The 23984-nt window shown below is 39.7% G+C and overlaps 1 protein-coding gene across 1 annotated transcript in view; it reads right to left on the bottom strand.

The window, feature by feature from the left end:
• Positions 1–23984, bottom strand: part of LOC102573332 (protein HIRA) — a 57898-nt gene that overhangs the window by 6054 nt on the left and 27860 nt on the right. Inside the window, exons 9-21 of the mRNA XM_019486588.2 lie at positions 22008–22121; positions 21010–21080; positions 13988–14093; positions 13170–13397; positions 12286–12371; positions 10898–11092; positions 9520–9687; positions 7350–7554; positions 6339–6443; positions 4807–4955; positions 2459–2620; positions 1595–1653; positions 405–510 (exon numbers count right to left, since the gene is read on the bottom strand). Coding sequence (XP_019342133.1) covers positions 405–510; positions 1595–1653; positions 2459–2620; positions 4807–4955; positions 6339–6443; positions 7350–7554; positions 9520–9687; positions 10898–11092; positions 12286–12371; positions 13170–13397; positions 13988–14093; positions 21010–21080; positions 22008–22121 — 1754 coding nt within the window. The remainder of the gene's footprint in view (positions 1–404; positions 511–1594; positions 1654–2458; positions 2621–4806; positions 4956–6338; positions 6444–7349; positions 7555–9519; positions 9688–10897; positions 11093–12285; positions 12372–13169; positions 13398–13987; positions 14094–21009; positions 21081–22007; positions 22122–23984) is intronic.

Genomic DNA, 23984 nt, shown 5'->3' with positions numbered 1-23984 from the left:
CCTGAAAGCTTTTTCAGACTAATTTCCCAATAACTAATCTTTCATATTAAAAAACATGACTAAAAAAGAAAAGATTATTTTATATCGTTGCTAGATGCCTGGCAGTTAAACCCTAAAATAACCAACCAGAACATGTATGTAGTCATTAGGAAAAATAGCAAGGAAACAAAAGCCTTGAAAGTTACAGGCCTAAGCTGCATATTTTAAACAACTCTTAATAATAAAAATCTAACAGTATTGGCCCACCCATTCACATACTGGGGCAGTGGGAGCAAAGCAACAGACAAGCCTAGTCTGTTCCTGCTTGGCTTAGTTTCAAGTACAGGGTAAAGTGGCAGTAAATCAGAAGCGATACCATGTCAACACAGAAAGCTTTATAAAATAGGAAAGAATGTGTAACTTACCACGTAGATAGAGAAGGATTAAAACAATATGCCTTTCCATCAGACATGCTCATTACTGGTATACCATGCTGAGTCAACAAGATTTGAGAGACTGTTGCATCACTTCCTATAGATCAAATCAGAACACATGATTCCTTTGCGATAATTATTATATAACATTTAGAATATTGTATATTCAAAGGGCTGTAACGCCACTAATGAATCCTCACAACAGTTCTATTGATAAAAGAAGCAATGTCATGTGCCCATTTTTTTGGAGGGGAAACTGAGGCAATGAAAGGAATGGACTCACAGAATGCACGCAGCATGCCACAGGCAGACTGAGGCCAGTGTAATGTAACATGCATCATTCTTTTGCAATTGTCATGATATTATCTTTGGAAGGTACAAGATACATAAACACTAATTATAAGGAAATAGATATTTACAGTATATTATGGTTGAATATTCACACTGTTACTTAAGTTTGTTATTTCTCAAGAGAAAGCTTTCATCTTTATTTAATCTTCTAATAAAGTATGCTTGGAAAGAATGTGCTATAAAAAAAGGTAATGGACCTTTTTTTCTGGCTTTTCAGCATATCCTGATCCTAGAGTCTTTTTGAGTACATGGCTGACTGATCAGATGCGACTATACATGAAGATTATTTGCATTCTATACTACACACATATGGACAGACATTTTTAACTTTGATTGATACAGTTGATATTAAAATGTGTGCACATGTGTGTACACTGAAAGGTTAATTTTCTTCCTTTGCTAAATATTGGCAGGGACATAAGAGTTTTTAAATCTTAAATTTAAGATGATCTTTAAATCTTTTATCCATTATTAAGCTGTACTATACTTAACGCTATATGAAAGTTATACAATGGGGACTCTAATACCAAGTGGATTTAAATTTAGGATTAGAAAGTATTTCATACTAACCCTACAACCCTGCATTTACACATTTACAAATGAACCAGAATGGAGTAAATTCCAGCATCCTCTATAGCCTCCCTCAATTGTTTCTGTCATAATACAACATTACCCAGTTACTTCCATTTAACACCCAACTACATAAAAAAGAAAACCCACTGTTCTTGCTTTCTAGGGCTCAGTAGAATTTTAACATTTCATTAAAGGGTCTACATATTGCAGGAGGGCTACAAGACTCAGGACAGTAAGTAAATGTACCCTTTTGTTACCTGATAATAATATTTGCAGAGACTCATCTTTAACAACTGCTAACTGTTTATGAACATCCCTGCAGAGAGATACAAAAGGAAAAATCTAGACTTTAAAAACAAATGAAATACTCCCAATCATATAACAAATAACTTCCCAGAATTGTTTTAATCATTTTTATCAGGATGTTAACTAATTAAGGTGGCAGAGCTATATGTTATAGAGTTAGAATGATTTGTGCTTCTGTGGCTCCTTTCACCAGAAAAATCTCCTCATACTTGGCCAACATTTAGCCATTCAACATTCTGAGATAAGTATGACTTATTTGCCCCTTTTTACAGATAAGTAGATTAAAGTGCATAGAGACTGAGTGGCCCAAAATCAAACGGCAAATCAACAGAACTTGGAAATTAACCTACCAACTCCTGAAACCCACACCTGAACTGCTAAACCACAAATCATAATGCTCCTTCCAATGTTGGTTTAATGAAAATGAGAACTTGAATCATTTGTATTTTACTTACTTTATCTCCAACATGCATAATCACCCTGACCTAGAAAGTTGCTCAAACTAATGACCCTTGGATATGATAAATTACGTGCTTTTTTAGGATGGACTTTTCACCCATGCAGAGTGCCATTTAAGCCCTTAAAAGGAAACCAAGAGGGCTCAAGTCTTGCACAATGGGCCCTTTGGGTGATTTCATGTCCACAAAAAAACCCTGGATCCAGATCTAAGCTGACCTGAAGCAGCAACACAATAAGTCACCAACCCAACCACTGATCAAAACAATCTCTCACATTCATTGAATAGAAGTAACAGGCTAAGAAATCACATGCAGCCAATGACCATTGTTTGCCATGGCAGCCTATTTGGTACTCACCACACAGAGAGCGTAGCAGCAGTGGTGAGAGCCATTATATAAGGACCTGTGCAATGGAGGGTGGAGATGGGCGAATGCAACATTATAGGTGGAAGAAGACGACGACCACAAGCTGAAAATACTGACAAGGTCCGCTTTTCACAGGCTACACTCACAATGTCACTGAAAAGGATCAACAGAAAACACTGGAATTCAGTAAAACTGAAAGCTGCATAAACTGAATGGATCCCTTGAGTTACTGATGATAGTTATGCAGCAAAGGTAAAAGAGAAAAAAGAAAAAAAAGGGAAAAATGTGGTTTTGAGTTTTAAATTCAAGTCTCTTCCCCACTCAGGATGGAGGTTAATATCGCATATTAGTGGGAAAGAGAGGAAATGGCTGATTAACAAAGCTAGCCCTTCAATCCTACTGGGCTTTTTAGACAGATTATTTTTATACCCAGGCCTAGCAGAGAAAGTGGGATGAAGATGCTGTGCTCTCTCAGGCCTGACCCCTGGAAAGAGTGGAAATACAGAATTTCTAAATGACAAAATTAATTAAAAGAAGATTGAAAAACCCTGCTGTTAAAACCCAAATGTATCCTTCAAATAAAAGTGCTGGACAATTGTTATGCCAGCAAAGGAGTCCTAGCATGGAAAAAGGAGTGCTTAGAATCTCCTTCAATAGAGCGAGGGAGGGAAATTTACCTTAGCTTTTCAGAACCATTGTTTTAGCCTGCTTTGAAGAATGCTTTTAGTCTAAATGTTGGATAAAGGACATGAGGGGCAAGGCACTTGCAATTTCCTGTTATGGAAGACAAGGCATGCCTAAAACAAAGAAGGCTGTACATAGTTTTGTAACTAGCACTCGTCTTGAGTAGCCTAAAACACAAGCCATGGTAACCAAACCTTGGGCTGACCTTTGAACCCACTTTGGCTAATTAAGAGATTTTTTTAAATGATGTATGTAACTCTACAAAAATACAGCACCTTCCAAATGCAACCAAGAAAACCTTGTCAGAGCTTCATGAGTTTACTTTGTTCCATTCAGAAACCCAGTATAAAACTATTCTATTTCCTTGTGTACCATACACTTCCAAGGCAGGCAGGCATTTTGGTTTTGGGAAGGCAGAATGCAAAAAAAGTTCCCATGACTGAATGCTGGTTGCATGGAGCAGATGGTCTATTTCTTTGGCATCACTCGCTGTCTCCTTGAAATTCTGCAGCTAAGCTTTAACTCTGTCAGCCAATTTGGCAGTGGTTGAGGCAGGGTTAAAGCTTTAGCTGTGGAGCTGAAATGATGAAGAACAGGTGATGCTGAAGGACAGGCTCCACCCCTCCTGCACGTGGTCAGAAGCCCACCAGGAAGCCAGCCGCCATTCCAGCAAAAAACAGCTTCCTTGCTTAAAATACACCCCCCAGTTTTGCAGGGCTAGTTATGGGGGAAAAGGTGTGTGTATGGTATGTGAGTAATTATGGGTTTTACATGAATTTTTGGGTCTCTCATAGTTCTGACCTCAAGAAGAACACAAACTTTAAACTCAATTTCTGATGTGGAAGTTAAACAGTAACAGTTGAGACAAGTAAGCAGGAGAAACTGCAGATATTTCAGAGGACATTTTTACTCCCCAAAAAAGAACCTATTTAATATGTTCCTTTAAGTTTTGTTTTGGAAGTATTGAGTAAGCAATTGTTACTTCTCATGTTTTAGTTCACTTTAATGGAGACATTTAAAGCAGAGACTTGGTGTCTGACAATTGCATAATAGGGATACTGGTTAGGTCAGGACTCTCAGAGCAAACAGAATGATAAGGCTTCCATCAGGACTATACGCAGAGCATATTATATTTATCCCCCTGCCACATTGAATACCAAAGCATTGTAAAAGGGTTAAAAAAGAACTAATGACAAAGCTAAACAGCAGAAATCAACAGGAGTCACAAAGAAAGCCAACGTCCCCAGAATAGGTGCTGTGGCAGGGGGAAAGGGGATGAAAAACAATGGACTAAAATGGGTTAACAGGAAGAGAAGTTTTAAGACTATTTTGTAGCATGCTTGAGCAATCATATAACCTTCTAAAAGTAAGCCAGACATGAACTGTAACAGTACACTTCAGTGAACATTTTACAAAATGTATCCATGTTCAAGAAATGTATATCAGTAAGTAGCAAAATTCAGAGAAGCTGTCTAAGAACATGTAAATGCTAAATAGGATATACTTAACACATTGAAAATTTTCCAAAGGCACCCTGAATACAGTAACCACTAACCGCATGTTTAATCGTGTCACAATACAGCCCCAAAGACTCCCTTGCCCAAAAGACTTGCTCGTTATCTGAAAGTACCTACTTCTTTAACACGTTTTCTTACCAGCTTCCAGCTGCAGTGAGAATTCGACTGGTGAGGACTGTCTCCCATTCTTTCCCTTCACGATTACACTTTAGCCTGCTCAGCTTTGAACCTCCAACTGTGGTCATTTCATTCTCTACCTCAATGTACATGGAAGGATCTGAACTTACCTACAAAAGAACAGGGTATATCTTTTTATATATAGGAAAACAGCTCAAGGAACTGTAAAATGATGTAGGTTTAATACAGGGCCCAGTTAATACTTCAGTGTTTAGCACTGAAAACATTAAGGAACAAGAGTGGTAAATTTCCAATTTTTTTTTTAAATGGCCTCAAAACAGAACAACACTATTTGAAAAGGGAAAGACTGTGGAGACAGAGCCATTCAGGACTAAGACACAGCGATGCTTCCAGCACATCTTGAAAACATAGATAAAGAAAGTGTTTATATTTTTCTACACTTTTTCTATGCTTTGTTTTTCCCCAACTCCTGGGCAGCAATTCCAGTAGCTGGATCCGATTTTGCTCCAGCCTTCCAGAATTCCTGTGCCTACAGCCAGACTTTTGTGCTACAAGTACACAGACGAGGCATTTTATAGGCACACAAGCCGATAGACACTGAGCATGTCCTCCTACTTTGCGCATAGGTCTCTGAGGAATTATACAGCTATTCACTTAATATTGTAGAGATCTGGTTGTGACAAACATGCGAGGAGAAAGCCCTAGACCCAGACTGTGTCTACTGTTACTTTTCCTCTTTTCTCACCAAAGCTAAATGAAGGAAGAAGGGAGCTGACAACTGTCTTAGAAGCCAAATCAGCTGTACAGGCAGGTCAGATGGGAAGCAAAGAGGCTGCAGCAAGAGGAAGCTGGGGTTACATACTGGAACCTAGGGAGGGAACAGTCTGTAGGGATGTCTTCAGTAGTAGGGGACAGAGGAAGGAAGGAGCCAGTGGAAAAGTCTTACACATAAGACGACCCTGGAAAGTTTAGGCAAATCAACCAGGTAGACAAAGCCCTGGCTGGCATGATGTAATTGGGGCTGGTCCTGCTTTGAGCAGGGGGTTGGACTAGCTGACCTCCTGAGGTTCCTTCCAACCCTCATTTTCTATGATTCTAACTAAAGGACTGAAACTGAACATGCATATTTTACAGCTCATTCAACACTATGTGGAAGCTCTTGTTCAGGAGGAAAGCAGCCTGGTATCACTGAAGTTAATTGAGCATTGCCCTGGACAATAAAACCACTTTACTTGACAACAAGACCAACCACACAGAAGTGGAAAGCACTTCAACTTATCCATGTTGACTTCACAACTTAATCTGATTCACATTAACTTTCCCAAGTGTCTCTCTCTCTAGGTCAGCCCTGAAAAAAACTGAGTTGAGTAGACCTCCTATTTTGACAGACAGCAGTGTAATTGTTCAATTTAGAATGAAGACTGAGCATCTTAAGGGTCCTTTTGACAAAGTAATCAAGTCTCGTTTGAACATGAGGAAAAGCCACTTAAGTAAACATTTTAAAAATGATGGGTTCGCTGCTGCCCACTTACTTGCAATGTAAACGATTTCTGAGGGATTGGGGTTGGCAGTTTAAGTGCTAATGCTGGTGCAGAGATGCAAATAGCATCCTTCTCAGAGGCCAGTGCAGCTGGGGACTGAAAAAAAACCAACAACCCCAAAAAACAATTAAACAGTTAAATAATACTTAGCAATAGAATGTTAAGGACAAATAGAACAGCACGACTGGCATTTTTTAAAGTTCTCCCGTGCAAATATGCCATAACGCAGATTATGTTTGCCAAAGCAAATCCTCTACACATGATTAATTGTACACAAAAATCCTATTGCAAATGTTCAAAATCTTTTTTTTTCTAATTACATAAACACTAGGTCTGAGTTCTCCCTAGCAGCTAAAAATTTTTTTAAAAGAACAAACAAGCATAAATGTGATCATTACTTCATGTACTGGGCCACCTTTAACATTTTCAACATGAACTAACTAACAGAATTCCTCATGTGATTCAGGGCAAAAAGTCAGCTTTGAATACTAGGAATAAAGACAGTTATTGTGTCCCAGATAAAGATGGGACATACTGCTGTAATGCACTAACTTTGTCGGCTCTGTACCATCATCCGTAGACTAGATGATCATAATTGCTCAAGATGTCTCTATTGTGTCACTGCTACCAAGTCTAAAGATTACTGACAGCTAACGGAGTTTTTTCTTTTTGATCAAGTGGCAAACATCTGTTGCTGTTGCAAAGGTCCAGCATCTAATTCTAATACTTTGCGTACTATTTAGTAGGTAAGCGCTATATTTGTATGTATACACCACAAAGATCTGTGATGTTATATGCATCTTTATGTTAAAGTCTTGCAGCCAAGCAAGAGAACTATCCACAACGTTCTCAGGGACCTTCATACTTCTGATCCTTCCCTGAACACACCTTGGCTAAATTTAAAACAAAGGACAACATGAGATTTTTAAAATTAAATAAATATTAGAGACTGCAAAGAGTCATCACTATAGATAACAATTAAATTGTTGACACCATAGTCACCTGAACAGTTAAAGTCACAGGTACAAGTCTGGAATCTTTTCGTGGCCTTCCTTTTTTCTTCTTTTCTACTGTTTCTCCCTCAAGTTCTAGTTTACGTTTGGGTATTGACAGTGGTTTAGCAATTGGAATCTTCTCCTCACTGTCACTGCTACTCTCCAGGATATCCTTGGGCTTATTTTCTTTAATTAAATTCTGATCCTTCAATCTGCATGAGTAAACAACAACAACAAATCATTTATACAAGCTGTTTCTAAAATTGCCACCAATCCTACCCACCAGGTATTTCTAGCCAAGCAGCAAGGCCATTCTTAGGCTTGCCTGAACATTGAAAATAGTGCAAAGTAAACAAAACCCAGAGAAAACTTCTAATTTCATTGTGCAAGTATAGGTTGTACAAAATACAGCTTGTTCAAGTTAATTCTCTGCTTAAAAGAAAAATTAGAGTGCAGACCACTAAGCCAATGTAAGACTCAGCAACTAAAGCCTTCCATACTTTTGTAAATAAACTTCATTTAACTGGGTTATGGATACTGTTCCACATGAGGAACAACTGTCCAACCAGACAATGCAACCTGAATTTATGCAAAGAAACTGGTTTCATTATTGTTGATTTCACAGAACCATAGACTTAAAGGACTGGAAGGGACCCATAAGATCATCAAGTTCGGTCTTCTGCCATGGGCAGGAGGTTATTGGGCTCAAACAAGCTCAACAAGGTGCTTGTCCAGCCTCCTTTTGAACACCTCCAAGACATTTTTAAAGGTAGGTTTCTCTGGTGCATCGGTGGGTAGACAGGAGTACAGGAGGTGAAAGGGAATAAAACTGACAATAGAGAGCTTGAAAAATTATCATGAAAAACATACAGGTGCATATACATATATTACTTGGCATTTATTAATGGCAGATGAAATTTTGAGTTGTTTTCTCCATTTACACAGCTTGATTGGGTTTCAATTCCACAGTCTTCTCTGGTTCTGATTCAATTAGGTAACTGTTGCCTGCATATTCAGCTACTTTGCTACTAACCCCCATTTTCCAAATTATTTATGCAGTAAATTACATGGAACCTAGCGAGGAGAACTGAGTGTTTCCATGAGAAAAACAGCACATTTTATTCTACTCTTTGCTTTTTTCTCCTAGTCAATTTTTGATTCGTGATGTTTTGTCCTTCATCCCATATCCACTTTGTTTCTTTACAAGCTTCTTGTGTACAGGACTTGGTTAAAGGCCTTTCAGAACTCTAAAATTACATCAAGCAGTTCTCCTTTATCTACTACTTTACTGGCACATTAAAAGAATTCAGTGATTAGTAGGATACTTTTTCATGTATAGAAAGCATGCTGGCTAGACCCTACAGAACAAAAGATTTTTTTTAATTATATTTTTAAGATAGGTTTCAAACAATTTACCAGGTATAGATGGACCCAAATCATCCTGTGTGGATTTGTTTCCTTATTTGGGGATGCACAGACACTGGTGTTGGAATTTAATAAGGTTAGCTTTAGGACTAGAAATAGGATAAAGGTAAAGCAAGTTCTTTTCTTTTTCTTTCCTTTTTTTTTTTAAAACAGACTACATACCTCTCTTGCAAACACCAGTGACCTTTATGTGATTTGTTATGGGACATGTGGATAGAGGTGTTATAGCCTGCACAGATTGGTCATATAGCAAATGTTTTCATTTTTAGATTTAAGAATTTGTGGCTCCATAGGCAAGAACCTTAAAAGCAATATTTCTTATTGGATCTTTTTTAGAACAGAACACTGAAATTTCTCTGCAGCTACTGGGATGCTGAGATATTTTCTATATCTCATGGTAACATAATTTATGTGGGGATGGAGTTTACTGTTTGTTATATGGAGGCACACCAGCTATTTTTATACTCCATGAAGAACACACAATGATTTTAACTCTCAAAGCAAAAGTTTTAACTGAAAGTTTTGAGTTTCTTTGGCCCCACATGCTTGAGGCCATATAACACATACGAACATGCATGGCTAATGCTACCTCAAAACTTTAATCACCTGCACCTCCTCTTCTTGGCTTCCATCTACGGAGGAGATCCAAGTCAATCTTGAGACACCTGGCATTAATGCATGCAGAGCTGAGGGAACCGTACAGCTTTAACTCTCTGCTTTATTGCCCTTCTCTGACTTGAAGGGTCTCTTACCTGTCTATGGCAGTCTGATTTGCATTTGTTACAACAGCAGTCCCTGAGGTGGCTTTGGATCGTTCTGTAAATCTGGAATCAAACGCTTTCATTGGTTCAATCTTGGATGGGGTTGTTAAAACAGAAGATGATGCAGGAGGAGCAGCTGAAGCAGAGGTAGCATTTACACTGTTCAGGAAAAAGAGAACAAAAACCCAAAGATTGAAAAAACATGACAATCTGGAAACCTATATTCCTGATCACCAATCAATGCTTATTCAAAACCTCCTACCAAAGCTAGAAGTTGAATGAAACTGACCACACAGGGAAATACATAAATTGTAAGACAACTCATCCTTTCTTTTGTCAGTATACTCTAAACCTTGGCTAGCCTCAAAAGATTCCCAAGAAGCAGATTAAGACCAGAAGAGTGGGGAAGAAGGAAATCAAATGAGCAACTAAAAGGGAAGGAATGACCAGAACTTGGACAGCGAGCCTAGATGGGGAAAATAGGTCTGCCTGAATAAGGCAAGCAGGTCTGGAAGGAAAAATATGATGTGCTGACCAGGATAGACAGACGGGGGTAGGGAAAATGAGAGGAACAGGAGGAAGGGAATGGGCAGAAAAGTGAACATCAGAGCAGCCTCTTCCCCTGCAGTGCGGAAGAGAACCCCAAGATTTCTAGTTGCCCCATTGTTTTACTATCAGTAAATAAATACCCTGCTGTCATTTACTGCATTAGTTGAAGCATGGTTAATATAAAGGCTCAATCCTGCTGATCTTTTTTTGTGGGAATACACATGAATGTCAGTAAGATAGAACTTAGTTTTCAATTTGCTTTTTATTTAGGAAATTACATACAAAAAAGCCAATGTTAAAAGAACATTAGTAAGGTTTCAAAGCCAAATACAATACTCAAGTTAGAACACTAAAATTAAGACTGTCCATGCATCTTGAATTTGGCTCCCATGTGTCCCTACTTCACAGCAGTGTTTTAAGTACATATTTACCTACTAGTCCATCTCCCCCTGCCCTCACCCCACGGAATCCTTCTGCCCCTCATTTTTCTATATCTTTCTTAAAATGCAGAACTCAAAAATGCACATTACACCAGCTGAGGTCTAACCTGCACTAATTAGTACCATTTAGTTCCATGTCCTGCACACAATATTTCCATTTATGCAGCCCCAAAACCGCAGTTTTGGACAGTTTCATTATTACTAATTGCACTCAGAAATTTAAGCATGGATTCTTAGAGCAGTGAACGAGAATATAAATAACAGGTTGCACTTGAGAAGTTCATTTCCAGGCCTGGCCTGCAGATTTGTTCATCATTCTGAAGAATAAAAACTGTAAAAAGTCACAAAGGCAAAAAATTAGACATCTTGCAAATACTGACCCATCTTTATTTGCTGCATCATCTGTTGGTTTTATACTGGCTGCTGTTGGTTCTATGGAAGGCTTTGAAGTATTGAGGGAGTTGGTTGCATTGGACTCTAATGACACAAGCTGTTGGCTACTTTGAGAAGACATCATTGACCCAGCCAGAGATCCAGATATTGGGATGCTATTGAAGAATGCTGTAGAAAAATCCCTACGAGAAAACATTAAAAAAAAAATCATATCTCTAACTTATATTGACATGGTTTATTAAGGAATATTTTAAGCCAACTTTGATCTCCTTTTGTGGGAAGATAACATGATTTTTAATTTTTTTTTAAACCTTCAGTTTCTTCCATTGATTTTCTTTTCTTATTTTAAATACATTTGAGGCAAATGTGGTGTATCTTAGTTTATCTGCCTTTATTAATTAATAAAATAAAAGGATGATGTGTTACTTTGGGGTAACAGCTGTTACCCAACTGCTGAAGAACAGGCTGGGGAGAAGCTCAACCATTTTTGGTGAACTCTAATAAACATTTAAAGTGTTTATATAATATAAAGTTAGCTGTTAGATGCAGAACATTAGCTTTATCTTTTAAAGCTCAGAATAAGCTGCCTTTTCAGATGCAACCCATCTAACTTCTCAAGGGAGTATCAAGATCTTACTATTAACAGAACACAAGGATGATTGCAGATAGTCACAAATATATAAGAATACTGCCAGTGAAAGTCGCTCATTTAAGTCAAACTTATGGCTGACATGAATACACTGTATGCAGATGTATCTTCTAGAAAGCGCTCTAGACTGAGCACGGAGTAATCTAAGCACCTTCTTAAAAAAATAAGTTTATTTTTCACTCATGAGCCTGTTGTTTGACATCTATTGCATGCAACTTTCCCTCTTTAAAAATACAAGCAAAAATGCTCATGCTGAGGACAGGAGTTCAGACTGCCTGATCTAAAACTAAATTACTCAATAAGATAATACAGTTTTAGAAAGGAAAACTTTTTTGGATGAGACATAAAACTGCACCGATGGTCAATCAAGATCCCATACAAATTTCCATGATGGAAAAGGTATTCACCATTGGATATCAGCCAAATTTTGATTTAGACTATTACAGTCTCCTCACCTAAATTATTCTGTGTTACAATTTTAATTTATTTTTCTTTAAATTTACGTGCAGTATTGTCTCCACAGAAGAGCTGCTGCTTCCTACCCAAGAAAAGACTGCATTGTGGTGGCAGATGAAGTGATAGTTGCAAAGCAAGCTAAATACCCTGTGAATTAAAATTTTCTGAAGATAAGACATTTTAAAATACAAAGTAATTAAGAGGGACATGACTTTTCGTTTGGAGCTGGAAGTAGAGGACAGAATAAAAACAAAAAGCTTCAAATCATACCCAGTGTCCAGCTGAGCTATGCAGAGAGGTGTGATCCTTCTCCGGCCATCTGCTGTCCGTGTTTCCACTTGCTTCTTTAGGAGATTCTGTTGGTGAAGAGAAAAATAATCAAATCAATCAGAATGTGTCCTCCAAATGACACAATGGTAGATGCATCATATGGAACATGTTTCTCAGTTATGAAGGGACTATTTTTTAATTATGTTTCTGAACTTAAGACTCCCAACTATTACCTTTTGCTCAATCTCCTGTCAATACAAATAAACAGGGTTTTCAGTCTGCAAGCTTTTAGGAACAAGAATAGCTTTTCTGATAAAAGTTTATACAGTACCTAGCACAATGGAGCCCTATTTTCTGATTCGTTCTCATAGACATCATCATAAATATAAACAGTTCATTCTAAATACTATATGTTCTGATTTGTATCCACCTTTCTGGAAAGATGTTTTCCAGCCATGCAACCCATTTTCTGAAATATTCTCTAATCTGTGCATGCTGAATATAAGCAAGTCACCCTGTACGCTCAGAAGTGAATCTAGGGATTGTTCTTGATATCTAATCTCCTGCATGATAAAATCAAGCTACAAAACCCTGCTTTACAACTAGTATCTTTAATTGATTTCCTTTTCTGAACACTGCGAAGCCCATACATAAACGTACATAAATATATTACAAGAATATTTGCAGATCAAATCTGCGTAGCTTTACTCCAGTTTAAAAGCATTAGAACACCACAAATGGTCCCATTAACCTTAAATGAGCTACTTGTGGACTAAGGTGCTGTTCACCACAAGTAGGATATCACAGTCTGCTCCTGTACAGACTGTTTGATAGGTATTAGCTTTGTACTTGATGCTGTCAAGTCACCAACCAAGAGGGCCTACCTTTCTAATGTCTTCCAAACTCTCCCCATTAACCATGCTTGCAACTTTGGGAGCTGCTGTTGCAGCCCCTGTGACATCCCTTATTGCTGAGTTCTTCTGCTCCATCTGCTGCTGTTGCTGTCTCTGCTGATACTTCAGCATCTCTGGATTTTCAATAATGGTAGTGGACAATTGAGCCTCTGTCATTATTGCCAGGCTTTTACCATAGGTAGACTGATGAATGTTGCTCTATAGGTGTTAAAATGCAAATATAAGAAAACCTGATTACAACTGCTACCAATATATCAGCAATTGTGTTATAAAGGCATCACACAAATCTATTAGGATCAATATAACATATGCACTTTCAGTATTATTTACATGCCATTCAAAGAGTTTCTTTCCCATCATTTTGTTTATGCTTCCAGATAACATCTAATGCAAAGCAGAGCTACAATTGCCAGCTCCAATGCGAGTGAAAAACCAGCTGATAGCAAAGCAAGTAAAAAAGACTTGCATACAAAGCCCCAAAAATAATTTTAAAACAATAATTTTGAAGCCAGGCCATCATAAAAGTTTCAACAATATAATGCAACGTAAGCAGATGGGTGTTTTCCAAACAGTTTCTACCCTGGAAAGAATATTTAATACCACAGATTGGTTAAGTTGATTACTTTTACTTAAAAAAAAAAAAAAAAGCTCTCTGGTTTTGGAAAGTAGACAGGACCACATTTTTCTAAAATGAAAACAAGTCTCACTATGAAGTTCTCTGAGTAGTCCTTAGCCTACGATCTTAATACAGAATGTACAATCACATTTATTCTGAGAGTTCCCAGTACCTTCTCCTCCTCACTGAGGGGATCGCCAAGTTCGTCCTGGGAAAAGTCCAAAAACGCCACCGATCCATCCATGGAACACACCAAGATACCAAGTCCGTTTAAAGTCCTGCAAAACAGTACAGTAAAGACGCACTCTTGTTTTGAACCAGTGCTTTTTACCAACCTAATAGGACTGCGTTAAGACAATCTAGAGAAGCTTTGCAGTTTAAAACACAAAAAAACAAGCAAAAACTTCATATAAGATTTATCATCACAAATACTCAAGCAAGCAAAGTGGGAAACAAGGAGTAGTCGAGAGATTCTGTTACAACACAGGATCTGTTGTAAAATAGAATGATTTACAAGCAAGTGCTTTAGAACTACATGCCCACCCATGTCAGCAACCAGGACTATGAAAAACCAAACACCAGGAATAAAACTAGACAAATTTCAAGTGAAATATTAAAAGGACAACCACAAAGAAAGGGCACAAGTCCATTTGCATCAGAAACCATGTGCTAAATATGCCCGCTAACTGAGCAAGAGGGAGCATTTAGTACATAGGCAACTGAAAAACATACTCTAAGGTTTTAGAAACGCTATATTGTGGTTGTGATTTGGAGCCAACCAAAAACGAGGCTCCATTATGCAACACAGAATAGCAGGCAGTCCCACCCAAAGAATTTACAGTCTAACTAGATAAGACAAATGAAGGGTAGGGGGAAAGGATGTAGTATGCAAGCCAAACAATAGCCAAACATCTCTTTTCCACTGCAATGCCATCACTCCATGGGGCATCAGCAATAAAGGAAACCCAGATGAGCATTAAATCAGCCAAAGAGTATCTTGTTTTGGCCAGAGCAGTCTGTATGTTTCTCTTTTTTAAATATATGCATGCAAGAGCAGATTGCTTTGATACACAGTAATTCTCCATACCATAACTTTTCTAGTAGATTTAACAGTTACTATAGAACATGATATTAGTAAAAATACACAAACGTAAAACATTGCAGCCCTTATGGGGCAACAGTCTTCCAACTAAAACTTAGTATATATGCAAGCCTTTTCTCTGCCTTCCCAGTACTTCAGTACAATTTTCCCTCTCGCAGGTCACAGTGGTATATGAGCAAAATGAAAGGCATGACAGGCAGAACACTGACATGTCCCAAGCCAAGTCCGCCCAAGTGCAAACAATTCAAAATACTGTTGCAGAGAAAGGGAAAGGGAAAAAGGGAAAGGTTTATTTACCCTCACTGCAGCATCTGCAGTATCCTACCCAGTGGAACTGCCCCAACAGTAGAAGACTTGGTTAACCTAAGCAGCCGCCAAGCGGACAGAGTATCAGGTATCCTTGGACCTAGTCAGTCGGATTTCAAACAAAACTGAAACTGCATTTCTGGAAATGGTCTGTATTACAGAAAATTTAGCCAAGCAAATTTGACTCTCCAAACAGGATATAAAGTAACAAGTTACCTACTGATCCTTTATAGTGTTTTTTTTAAATAGCCCATGAGAACACTTGAGTGCACAGTCAAAAATATTAGCTACCTATTATTTCCAATGATTTTAGGTCACAAAAAATGTGTAACTTGCAGATGGAAAATCCAAACAAACCACCAAGAAGAAGTGAAACTACACAAAGCCACCGTAGTACAACAACAAGAATAACAGGGCACTCTGTTCTACGTTCCACCCCTTTGCTCATATTGGCCTTCAGTCATTAATGCATGTAAAATGTTTTGAAGACCTTTGGTGCAAGGTAGTATGGGAAACATGACTGAATTTGACAGTAAGATCTATGGATGAGGCATATAGAAACCAGAACTCTACAGGACTGCAAGTTATAAAATATACTGCATAACAAAAATGTAACATCATCAAGGCAGTGCTGGATTGAAGATGGCCAGGGAAACCTTTATTTGGTCCCTTCTCACATGTGCGCATTATGATACTAGGCTTTAATTACAGTCTCATACTATTTTTCTGCCACAGGACCCATCTCATTCTGTGCTCGGAGTGAATGGATAGTACTTACTGTCTGAGACCTCACATATTGCATTTCTTTCTATCCTCATTAGTTAACATCTGATCTGACTGCCTGCTTAGCATTCAGATCCCACTCAGAATGCAGAATTACTACTCTGCCTCATTTTATGATGTCCATCGCTGTAACATCTGAGTAATTCCTAAACAGCAGTGAATGTATCGTCATGATGTCACTTCATATTATTTCCAAATTATAGACGATACTGTATTTAAGGCCCAAATTAGAATAATAGAAAAATAGGACTGGAAGAATCGCAGGATTATTCCCATATAAGCCATCCCAGCCAAGTGTTTTGCCCAACCTCTATTTAACTACCAACAAAGGAAGTTCCACCACCTTTTTTAGTAATTTAACCCAGTGTTTAACCACCCTCATGCCTAGAAAACCTTTACTAATTTCAAAGTTAGATGTCCCTTGTTGCAACTTGAGACCCTTGCTTCTTGTCCTGTCCCTGTGGACAGAGAGAAGAATTGATCTTTATGAACAACTTGTTTTGCATTTGAAGACTGTTATCAAATTACCCTTCAATCTTCTCTTTTTCAGACCAGATAACCTCAAATCTTCCAACATCTCCTCATATGTCAAATTTTCTAGACCTCTTTTTTCTTTTTTTTTTGCTAAGGATGTCCATTAATCCTGGGTGCATTTTTATAGCACTTTATGACTTATCTTCATTACAGCACTGGGCTAAAGATTGCATCAATGAAGCTTGGCATGCCCATTCCATACACGCTACACCCTGGAACAGGTATAACCTAGCTGCCTTAGAGCACATGACAGGAAGATCCTTATTCTGGGCACGCTTACTGGCACATGCCCAGCACTGCTCTAAGACAGCTACATTACGTTCATTCTGCGGTGCAGCACAGGCAGGCATGCAACATGTCACTGCAGTGCTCCCTACAGCAGTCTATAGCCAGCATAGGCGTGCCCTGCCTTTCAAAATACATCTTCCACTGCCAGACGCTGCATCTTTGCGCCCTCACAACCTCTGCAAGCCAAGCTCCTCAGCAACTGAGGAACACTGCAGCCATCTGCCAAATGTTTGTAAGCGACTCAGCCAGCATAGAATCCACTGGGCAGTGGGGTCCACTGTTTTAACCCTAAGACAATCCTCTAGTTCCAAATCCCTTGCTTTTCAGTTCCTGCAATAAATGAAATATGGGTCTACAGACATCATCCTCATTCACTGGGGAACTCTGATCCATTATGAGAAACCACTGTTCCTCTGCAGGAAATGAGGCAGAGGCCTTGTAGAAAATAAAGCGTGTGATCATGTAAATAAGACTATCAAACACAAGGGAACTGAAACCAAGTTTCTACCAAGTTAATTCTGGCATTTCTTACTGTAGTGAGATTCAGCCTTAATTCTGGCATCTCTTACTGTGGTGAGATTCACTCAACTGTGACGTTCTACACTGCACAAACTTTTTAATGTAATTTTTTAGATTTAATAAAAAGAAACTGAGAAAACCCCAAGCCTGAGTCATCGGTGGGATTGAACCTTGAGATTCATAGAATCATCCTGTCACAAGAGGCAAAGGAGAAGGTGGTAGCAGACAGCCTCTTATCCTGTACGTGGGCCAGTCCTTACAGCAGTAGTCGCCAACAAGTGGAGATCCACTTGTAGATCTCTGAGCCTCTTGCGGTAGATCTCGGAGCCTCTTGGAGTCAATCCAAGGCTGGGGCTGAGTGCCCATGTACATGCACGCACACGCCCAAGCCCAAGCCCAAGCCCAGCAGGTCAGTCCGTGTGGGAGGGAAGCGACGGGGGCTAGATCGAGGCCCCCACGGTGAGGGACAGTGCCACAGAGGCAAGAGCAGGGGTAACTTGAGTGGGGCCCTGGCTGGGTGGAACTTACCTGCTGGGGAGGCATGCCCCCAAATAATTTTTTCTCCCTCTGCCTCGATCTGCGCCCCCTGCCCCCCCCAACAAACTTACCTGCTGGGGGGGTGGCAGCAGTGCATGGTAAATCTTGGGTTGCTTTTAAATGCCAAAGGTGATCTCCTTCTCCTACTTAAAAAAGATGGAGACCACTGCCCTAGAGCGAGGTGACGCAGTTTGCCAGTGGGTTTCAGAGATACTGCTGAGAGGTGGGTTGCTGCAGCTCCAGGTTCTAGAGGGGAATATCTGCTAGTTACCACAGATCCTTCTTGCCTGCTTCCCCATCTCTTCATTTGGGCCCTTCTCTCTATCTCAGGGGTGAGTAATTATTTTGGCTGGAGGGCCACTTAATGAGTTTTGGTGAGCTGTAAAGGGTCACAAGGGTAGCCCCACCCCTTGATAGGTGCCCCGTCACCTGGTCACCACCTTGGGACTAGAAGTCTCATTCCTAACCGCTGACCTTTGCCATCGGACATCCCTCTCCCTTTACCCCTGAAAGTACTCCTTTTTGGGGAAGGGAGTTACCATCCTGGAACCAGAAAAAAATATCATATACTAAAACTCAAATATCTACTATAACATATTTTAATTTTATTTCAAAAAATATTTTTGTCCTGCTTTATATGTCTTTGTGTAGTGTATATAAAGGTGATTGCATAATAGCTCAAAATAAAGTCTTATTCTTGTATAATGTGTGTGGGTGGGTGTGGAGTTATTGGGGGGGAGATGTGGGGGTGTGTGTGGGGGGAGGGCATGTGGGGGGTGAGGGAGGGTGTCTGGGGAGTAGGTATATGTGCAGGTATGGTGTGGCGTGCCTGTAGCGCCCCCCCCTCCCCTTCCCAATGATGCACAGCCCCCCACTGCTGGCAGCAGCAGCAGCAGCAACAGAGGGGCTTGACCCCTGTGGAGCACAGCATGGGCAACTGCAGGTTGGGCCAAATACAATGAATTGGTGGGCACCCACCCACAGGCCAGATGAAATTGTCTGGCAGGCCAAATTTGGCTCACAGGCCATATTTGCCCAACCTTTCTTTGTCTCCTCCAAGTGCCAGGGCATCAGCATGGGGACAGCTAGCAGCAACCAGTGTTCCTGTATGCTGACCAGGGTCAAAGACAAACAGGGAGAATTTCTTTGTATGGGGAGAAGAGTTTAAGGCCTGTAGGAAGATGCTGGAACAATGGGAAAGAGTTGGGGGATTGGATGCCTGAGACTTGATGTTGTTAAAGGGAAAGGAAGCCTTAGGGAAGGCACCAGGCAGTGTCTCCCATGTTCCACTCTCACCCTTATGCCCTGGTCCTCCAACCCCCTGCCCACCTCCCGTCTGCTCTACCTCTTCTTGCCTGCACTTCAAGAATGGTGCAGCTTATGGCCACCACCTCCTTCTCTCCAGGCCAACCAGCAAGATGCTGATGCATGTGCAACAGGGGGAGCACCAAGGCCAGAGGACAAAAGAAATCTTCCCCACTTCAACTGCAGCACCACAGCAGCCCAAGATGGACTGGATGACATAGTGCAGGGCAGCACAATGGAAGCTGTTGATGCATGCAGCTCAAAGATCTTGTTTTCCTTTCTCCAGTGCTTTGATGCCATGCAGCATCATGTGCTACTGAGAGTTGTCTAACGGTGGTATTACCACCACTAAAGGAAGGAAGGAAGCAGTGGTCACTGCAGATCTCTTGCAACATAGCAAGAATGAGACCTACCCTGAAGATAACTGAAAAAATCATGTTGTCCCATACAATACTGGACACCAGAGAAGCCTGTCCTAGACTCCATACCTTTTGAGAGAAAACAAGTCCTCAGAAGGCTACTATATTCTGTGCGGTGAGTGGTTAAAGTGCGTTTTATTACTTTACAAAATCCTTGTCCTTTACTTGAGGCCTAATACATAACTTTAAAAAGTCTTCTGCTGCTCTTGATCATAGTGGAAACTTTACCTTCTTAAAGACCACAGAAATACCTTTGAATGAATTATATTTATTGAAATATAATTATTGTTATATATTATTTATTTCATTTTTCTGAATGAAAAACCACCAAGAAGCTTAGATCACTCAAGTGAGTGGGAACACTTAAAGAACTCTATGTCGAAGAAAAAGGGAACCTTTTATAGACACAGCAATATGAATTTTTGGAAGAGGGGGGAGGATGAGCTAACAGGACATACATGACATTCATTATGTTACAGAATATATATTCTATACAACTTAATGAAAAAGCAGGAGCTTAGTCCACGTGTCTTTCTGCACTATAACACTGCTCTCACTATTACAAACTACTTACATTATATCCTTCCCCTGATGGAAACAAATACTCCCCTAAATACATAGAAGGGAAATTACCATTTTTTTAAACATTTACTACACCCATGAATATGATATACACCCTATTTTGAAAGGCCCCATACAAGGAAGAGATTTTATCCTGGAGTATGGAACTGGGGGGGAGGAGGTGGAGGGGAGGGGGGTGTGCACATCATGAGGCCTCATCTGGCCTGCTTGTGTTGGGACTGGGTAGCAGGGCCCAATCCAGGATGCATTGAGAGAGGCTGGGAGGCTCCCTACAGACCCTCCTCACAGGGGTGGGAGGGAGGCAGCAGGCAGGAGCAGAGTGATGGCAGTGTTAAGTGCCATGGCTCCTACAGCCACAGCAATTAATGCTGTCACTGCTCCAGGGACACTGCCCCCACCCCTTGCCCACCCCCTGCCACAAAATGTATACATTTGTGGCGAACCCTTTTCCTCATATATAATACATACCCCAATCTTCCCTGGTTGGTTTTGGGGCAAGACGTATGGAATATATGTGAGAAAATATGTTATTTAAAATCTTCAGATGAAAAATCTGAATCTTCATAAGAGATGAGAATGTGCTACACAGAGATAATAAAGGCCTATTAGGAATATGTAAAGTTAGAGCTGAGGCAAAACTAACGGAGTTATCAAAGATATTATAGCATAATTAAAAGCCTCAGTTATTGATGTGGTAGTTAAATAATGCTCAAAGCATATGGCACTGTATCATTTTAAAATAAAGACCTTCTAGTGAACAACTGCACAGAAATATACAATAACATTTTAGATTTTGCGTAATAATAAAAAACATCTTACCATGAGATGTCCATAATTGACTTGTCAAACAGTTCATGTATGACAACTAAAGGCCGTTTCAGACATGTAAGCTTCAAAAAAAAAAATTCAAAACACAGAAATTTAGAAGCGCTGTGCACAAGCTACATAAGCCCATCCTCTTTCAGGATCTAACAGTATTTACCAACCATATCCTCTGGCCAGGAATGCTGTTTGTTTGATGATATATGACTGCATCAAATATCAGTTATTTCTCTATAAGCAAAACAATTACCTCCAAAAGCTTTCATGATATTCAAAACCTGCTTTTTGAAACAGAGATTGAATCTTTGGAACAAGCTATCCATCTATATATTACATTTATGCACACACTGCCCACCACACTAAAAGAAATTCCACTGAGATAAGGATGTTGCAAGTTAGCAACGTAACAGAAAGAACATGGTTCAGCGTAACGTGCCCTCAATTCCAACTATGGATATAGGTATAGAAAGCTGATCAACAAGCAAAAGGAAACTCATTTTGTAATTATTCCCAAAAAGAAAACAGCCAATCTAGCATTGTAATGTCAAGTTGATCAATAAATAAAGGTTCCTACGGTGAATAGAGGATGGCTGGGTTGAAAACAGAATTAAAGGTAGGGACTATTTCTCTTTAAAAGTTCATGTGAAGTGTAAAGCCAGAAAGACAATGCAGTGTGCAGCTCTGGACTATGTTTGCTAGAATAAGTATGACCATGGTCTGGGCCATGAGATACTTCTCCCCTTGCAGACCTCATCTAACTACTACAATTTACAGATTCTCCTAATCCCTCATTTTCTATTTGGCTTAGTGGTGAATAGCCAATGCAGCTTTTAGCAGTCCAGCTTCTCCCTATAATCTTCTGCTACCAGGCAAAATGAACAACCAAAATGTATATCTAAATAAAAGGCCCTAATTCTGTAGACTTGATCTTTGCATTTAGTCCCTGAGCTGTTCAACCGATTGCATTAGCCACAGAAAGCAACAAAGAAACATACCCAGACAGAGAGAGATCGATCCTTGCTGCCAACAGCACAGCAGCAGTAGGGACAGCTTGACTTGGTGGAGCTCCCATTCTTTTGTTTCTTTTTGAAAATTTTTGGATTGAATTTCTGAATAAGAAGAAAAAACCAACACAAAATGTATCATAATTAGTAATTTATTTAACTCTTGCCTATGCATATGCACTGAAGGTCTTGGTGTGATCTATACTAGCCAAAATGATAAAGCAGCTTATATGCTGGAGTGTTTGAACTCTGATCCATGGTTTTGATTTGGACTCATACTTATGGAAAACAACACTACTAAACTATGCATTGCTTAAACTCAGAATTGACACTGCTGCATTATCAGAAACTCAGCTCTCAGATACAGGTTCTATCCAAGAGAACAATTCCACCATATTCTGGCATAGGAAACCAGCAGGAGAAAGGAGAGAGCAGGGAGTAGGCTTTGCTATTAGAAACAGCTTACTATCTTTCTGTGAAAGCCTCACTACTGTATCTCTGACTCATGACGCTCACAGTGCATACACAGAACAGCTTCATCACACTGTTTAGTGTCTATACACCTGCCCTTCAAGCTAGCAACGAAGACAAGAATGTTTTCTACCAACAACTTGAAGAAATGGAGAAGACTCACAGAAATGAGACCACCATTTTAATACTTGGTGACTTCAATGCAAGAGAAGAATTGGTCTGGTATTCTGGACAAACACAGAATTGGTAATATGAAAGAAAAAATGGCCAGCAAATGTTATGATTTTGTGCAAGTCAAAAGCCATGTGTTACCAACACCTACTTTGCTGGGAAAATCACAAGACAGATATCATGGAAACATCCAAGATCAGGGCACTGGCACCAATTACATCTAGTACTGACCAGGTATAACCACCTGAAAGAAACCCTGCATACAAGATCTTATCACAGTTCTGACCGTGACATTGACAGCTGACTAAGGCACGGTCAAAGTCAGAATCAATGTCAAAAAGATCCATCACAGCAAAACTACCAGTCGCCCTCAGATAATGGGCGTGTCTACATGTGCATTAACACACTTTCGTTAATGTGCATTAAATTTAGTACCTCCATTGTGGAGTACTAGGAAATAATGTGCATTAGCTTATCTTAACGCACATTAACTAAAGAGTGTGGTTTTTAGTGATGCTTGAATGCACATTAGCCTATTTTAATGAACATTAACTAAAGAACACGGGCATTTATACACATATATTTGTCTGCTCTGATGCACCAGAGATCTGTTGCGTCAGAGTAGACTCAATTAATCAAGTCTGCTCCACATGTGAGCTGACATGCCCAGCGGGGAGTCACATGCATTTCTATAAATGGCAAAACGCACCTCAACGCAGAGAAAATGGCGGTGGTGTACTTTTGAACTAAAACAACTTTGATGCATTTTAGTTCAAAGTGTGCTGCTGCCATTTTTTCAGCACTGACAGGCATTTTGCCATTTATACAAATGCATGTGCCACAGTGCCGGGCACTTTTAAAAGCACCTGGTGCTGTGGCACAAACACGTACAAATGCCCCAGGGTTTTTTGTGAGGCTTTACTGTGCATTAAAATAGGCTAATGCGTATTAAAGTGCATATGTAGATGCACCCATAGATATCAGCCGAACTAAAGACAGAAAAATGTGGGCTATTCAATGAAGAAGTTGTGAAAGCAAGTCTGCCTAACAGCTCAGCCACTGAGGCTTGGGAAAGCTAAAAACTAACATATACAATAGTACTATAACAGCATTTGGCAAAAAATGCAAGAAAAATGCAGACTGGTTTAAAAAGTGCTCTGAAACCCTTCCACTACTGGTTGAGAAGAAAAGGACAGCACTAGCCAATCTCCCAACACCATAACCCTAGAAAAATCTGAGAAAGGCATGAAGAAAAATGCAAAAGGAGTCCAAGAGGTATGCCCAAGATTTTTGGCTGAAACTGTGATGATATTCAGAAAGCAGCTG

This window comes from Alligator mississippiensis, chromosome 10 (assembly GCF_030867095.1).
Source record: "Alligator mississippiensis isolate rAllMis1 chromosome 10, rAllMis1, whole genome shotgun sequence".
Lineage (NCBI taxonomy): Eukaryota > Metazoa > Chordata > Crocodylia > Alligatoridae > Alligator > Alligator mississippiensis.
Note: the sequence above shows the minus strand (reverse complement) of the source record. Positions and strands in the feature narration are given on the sequence as shown.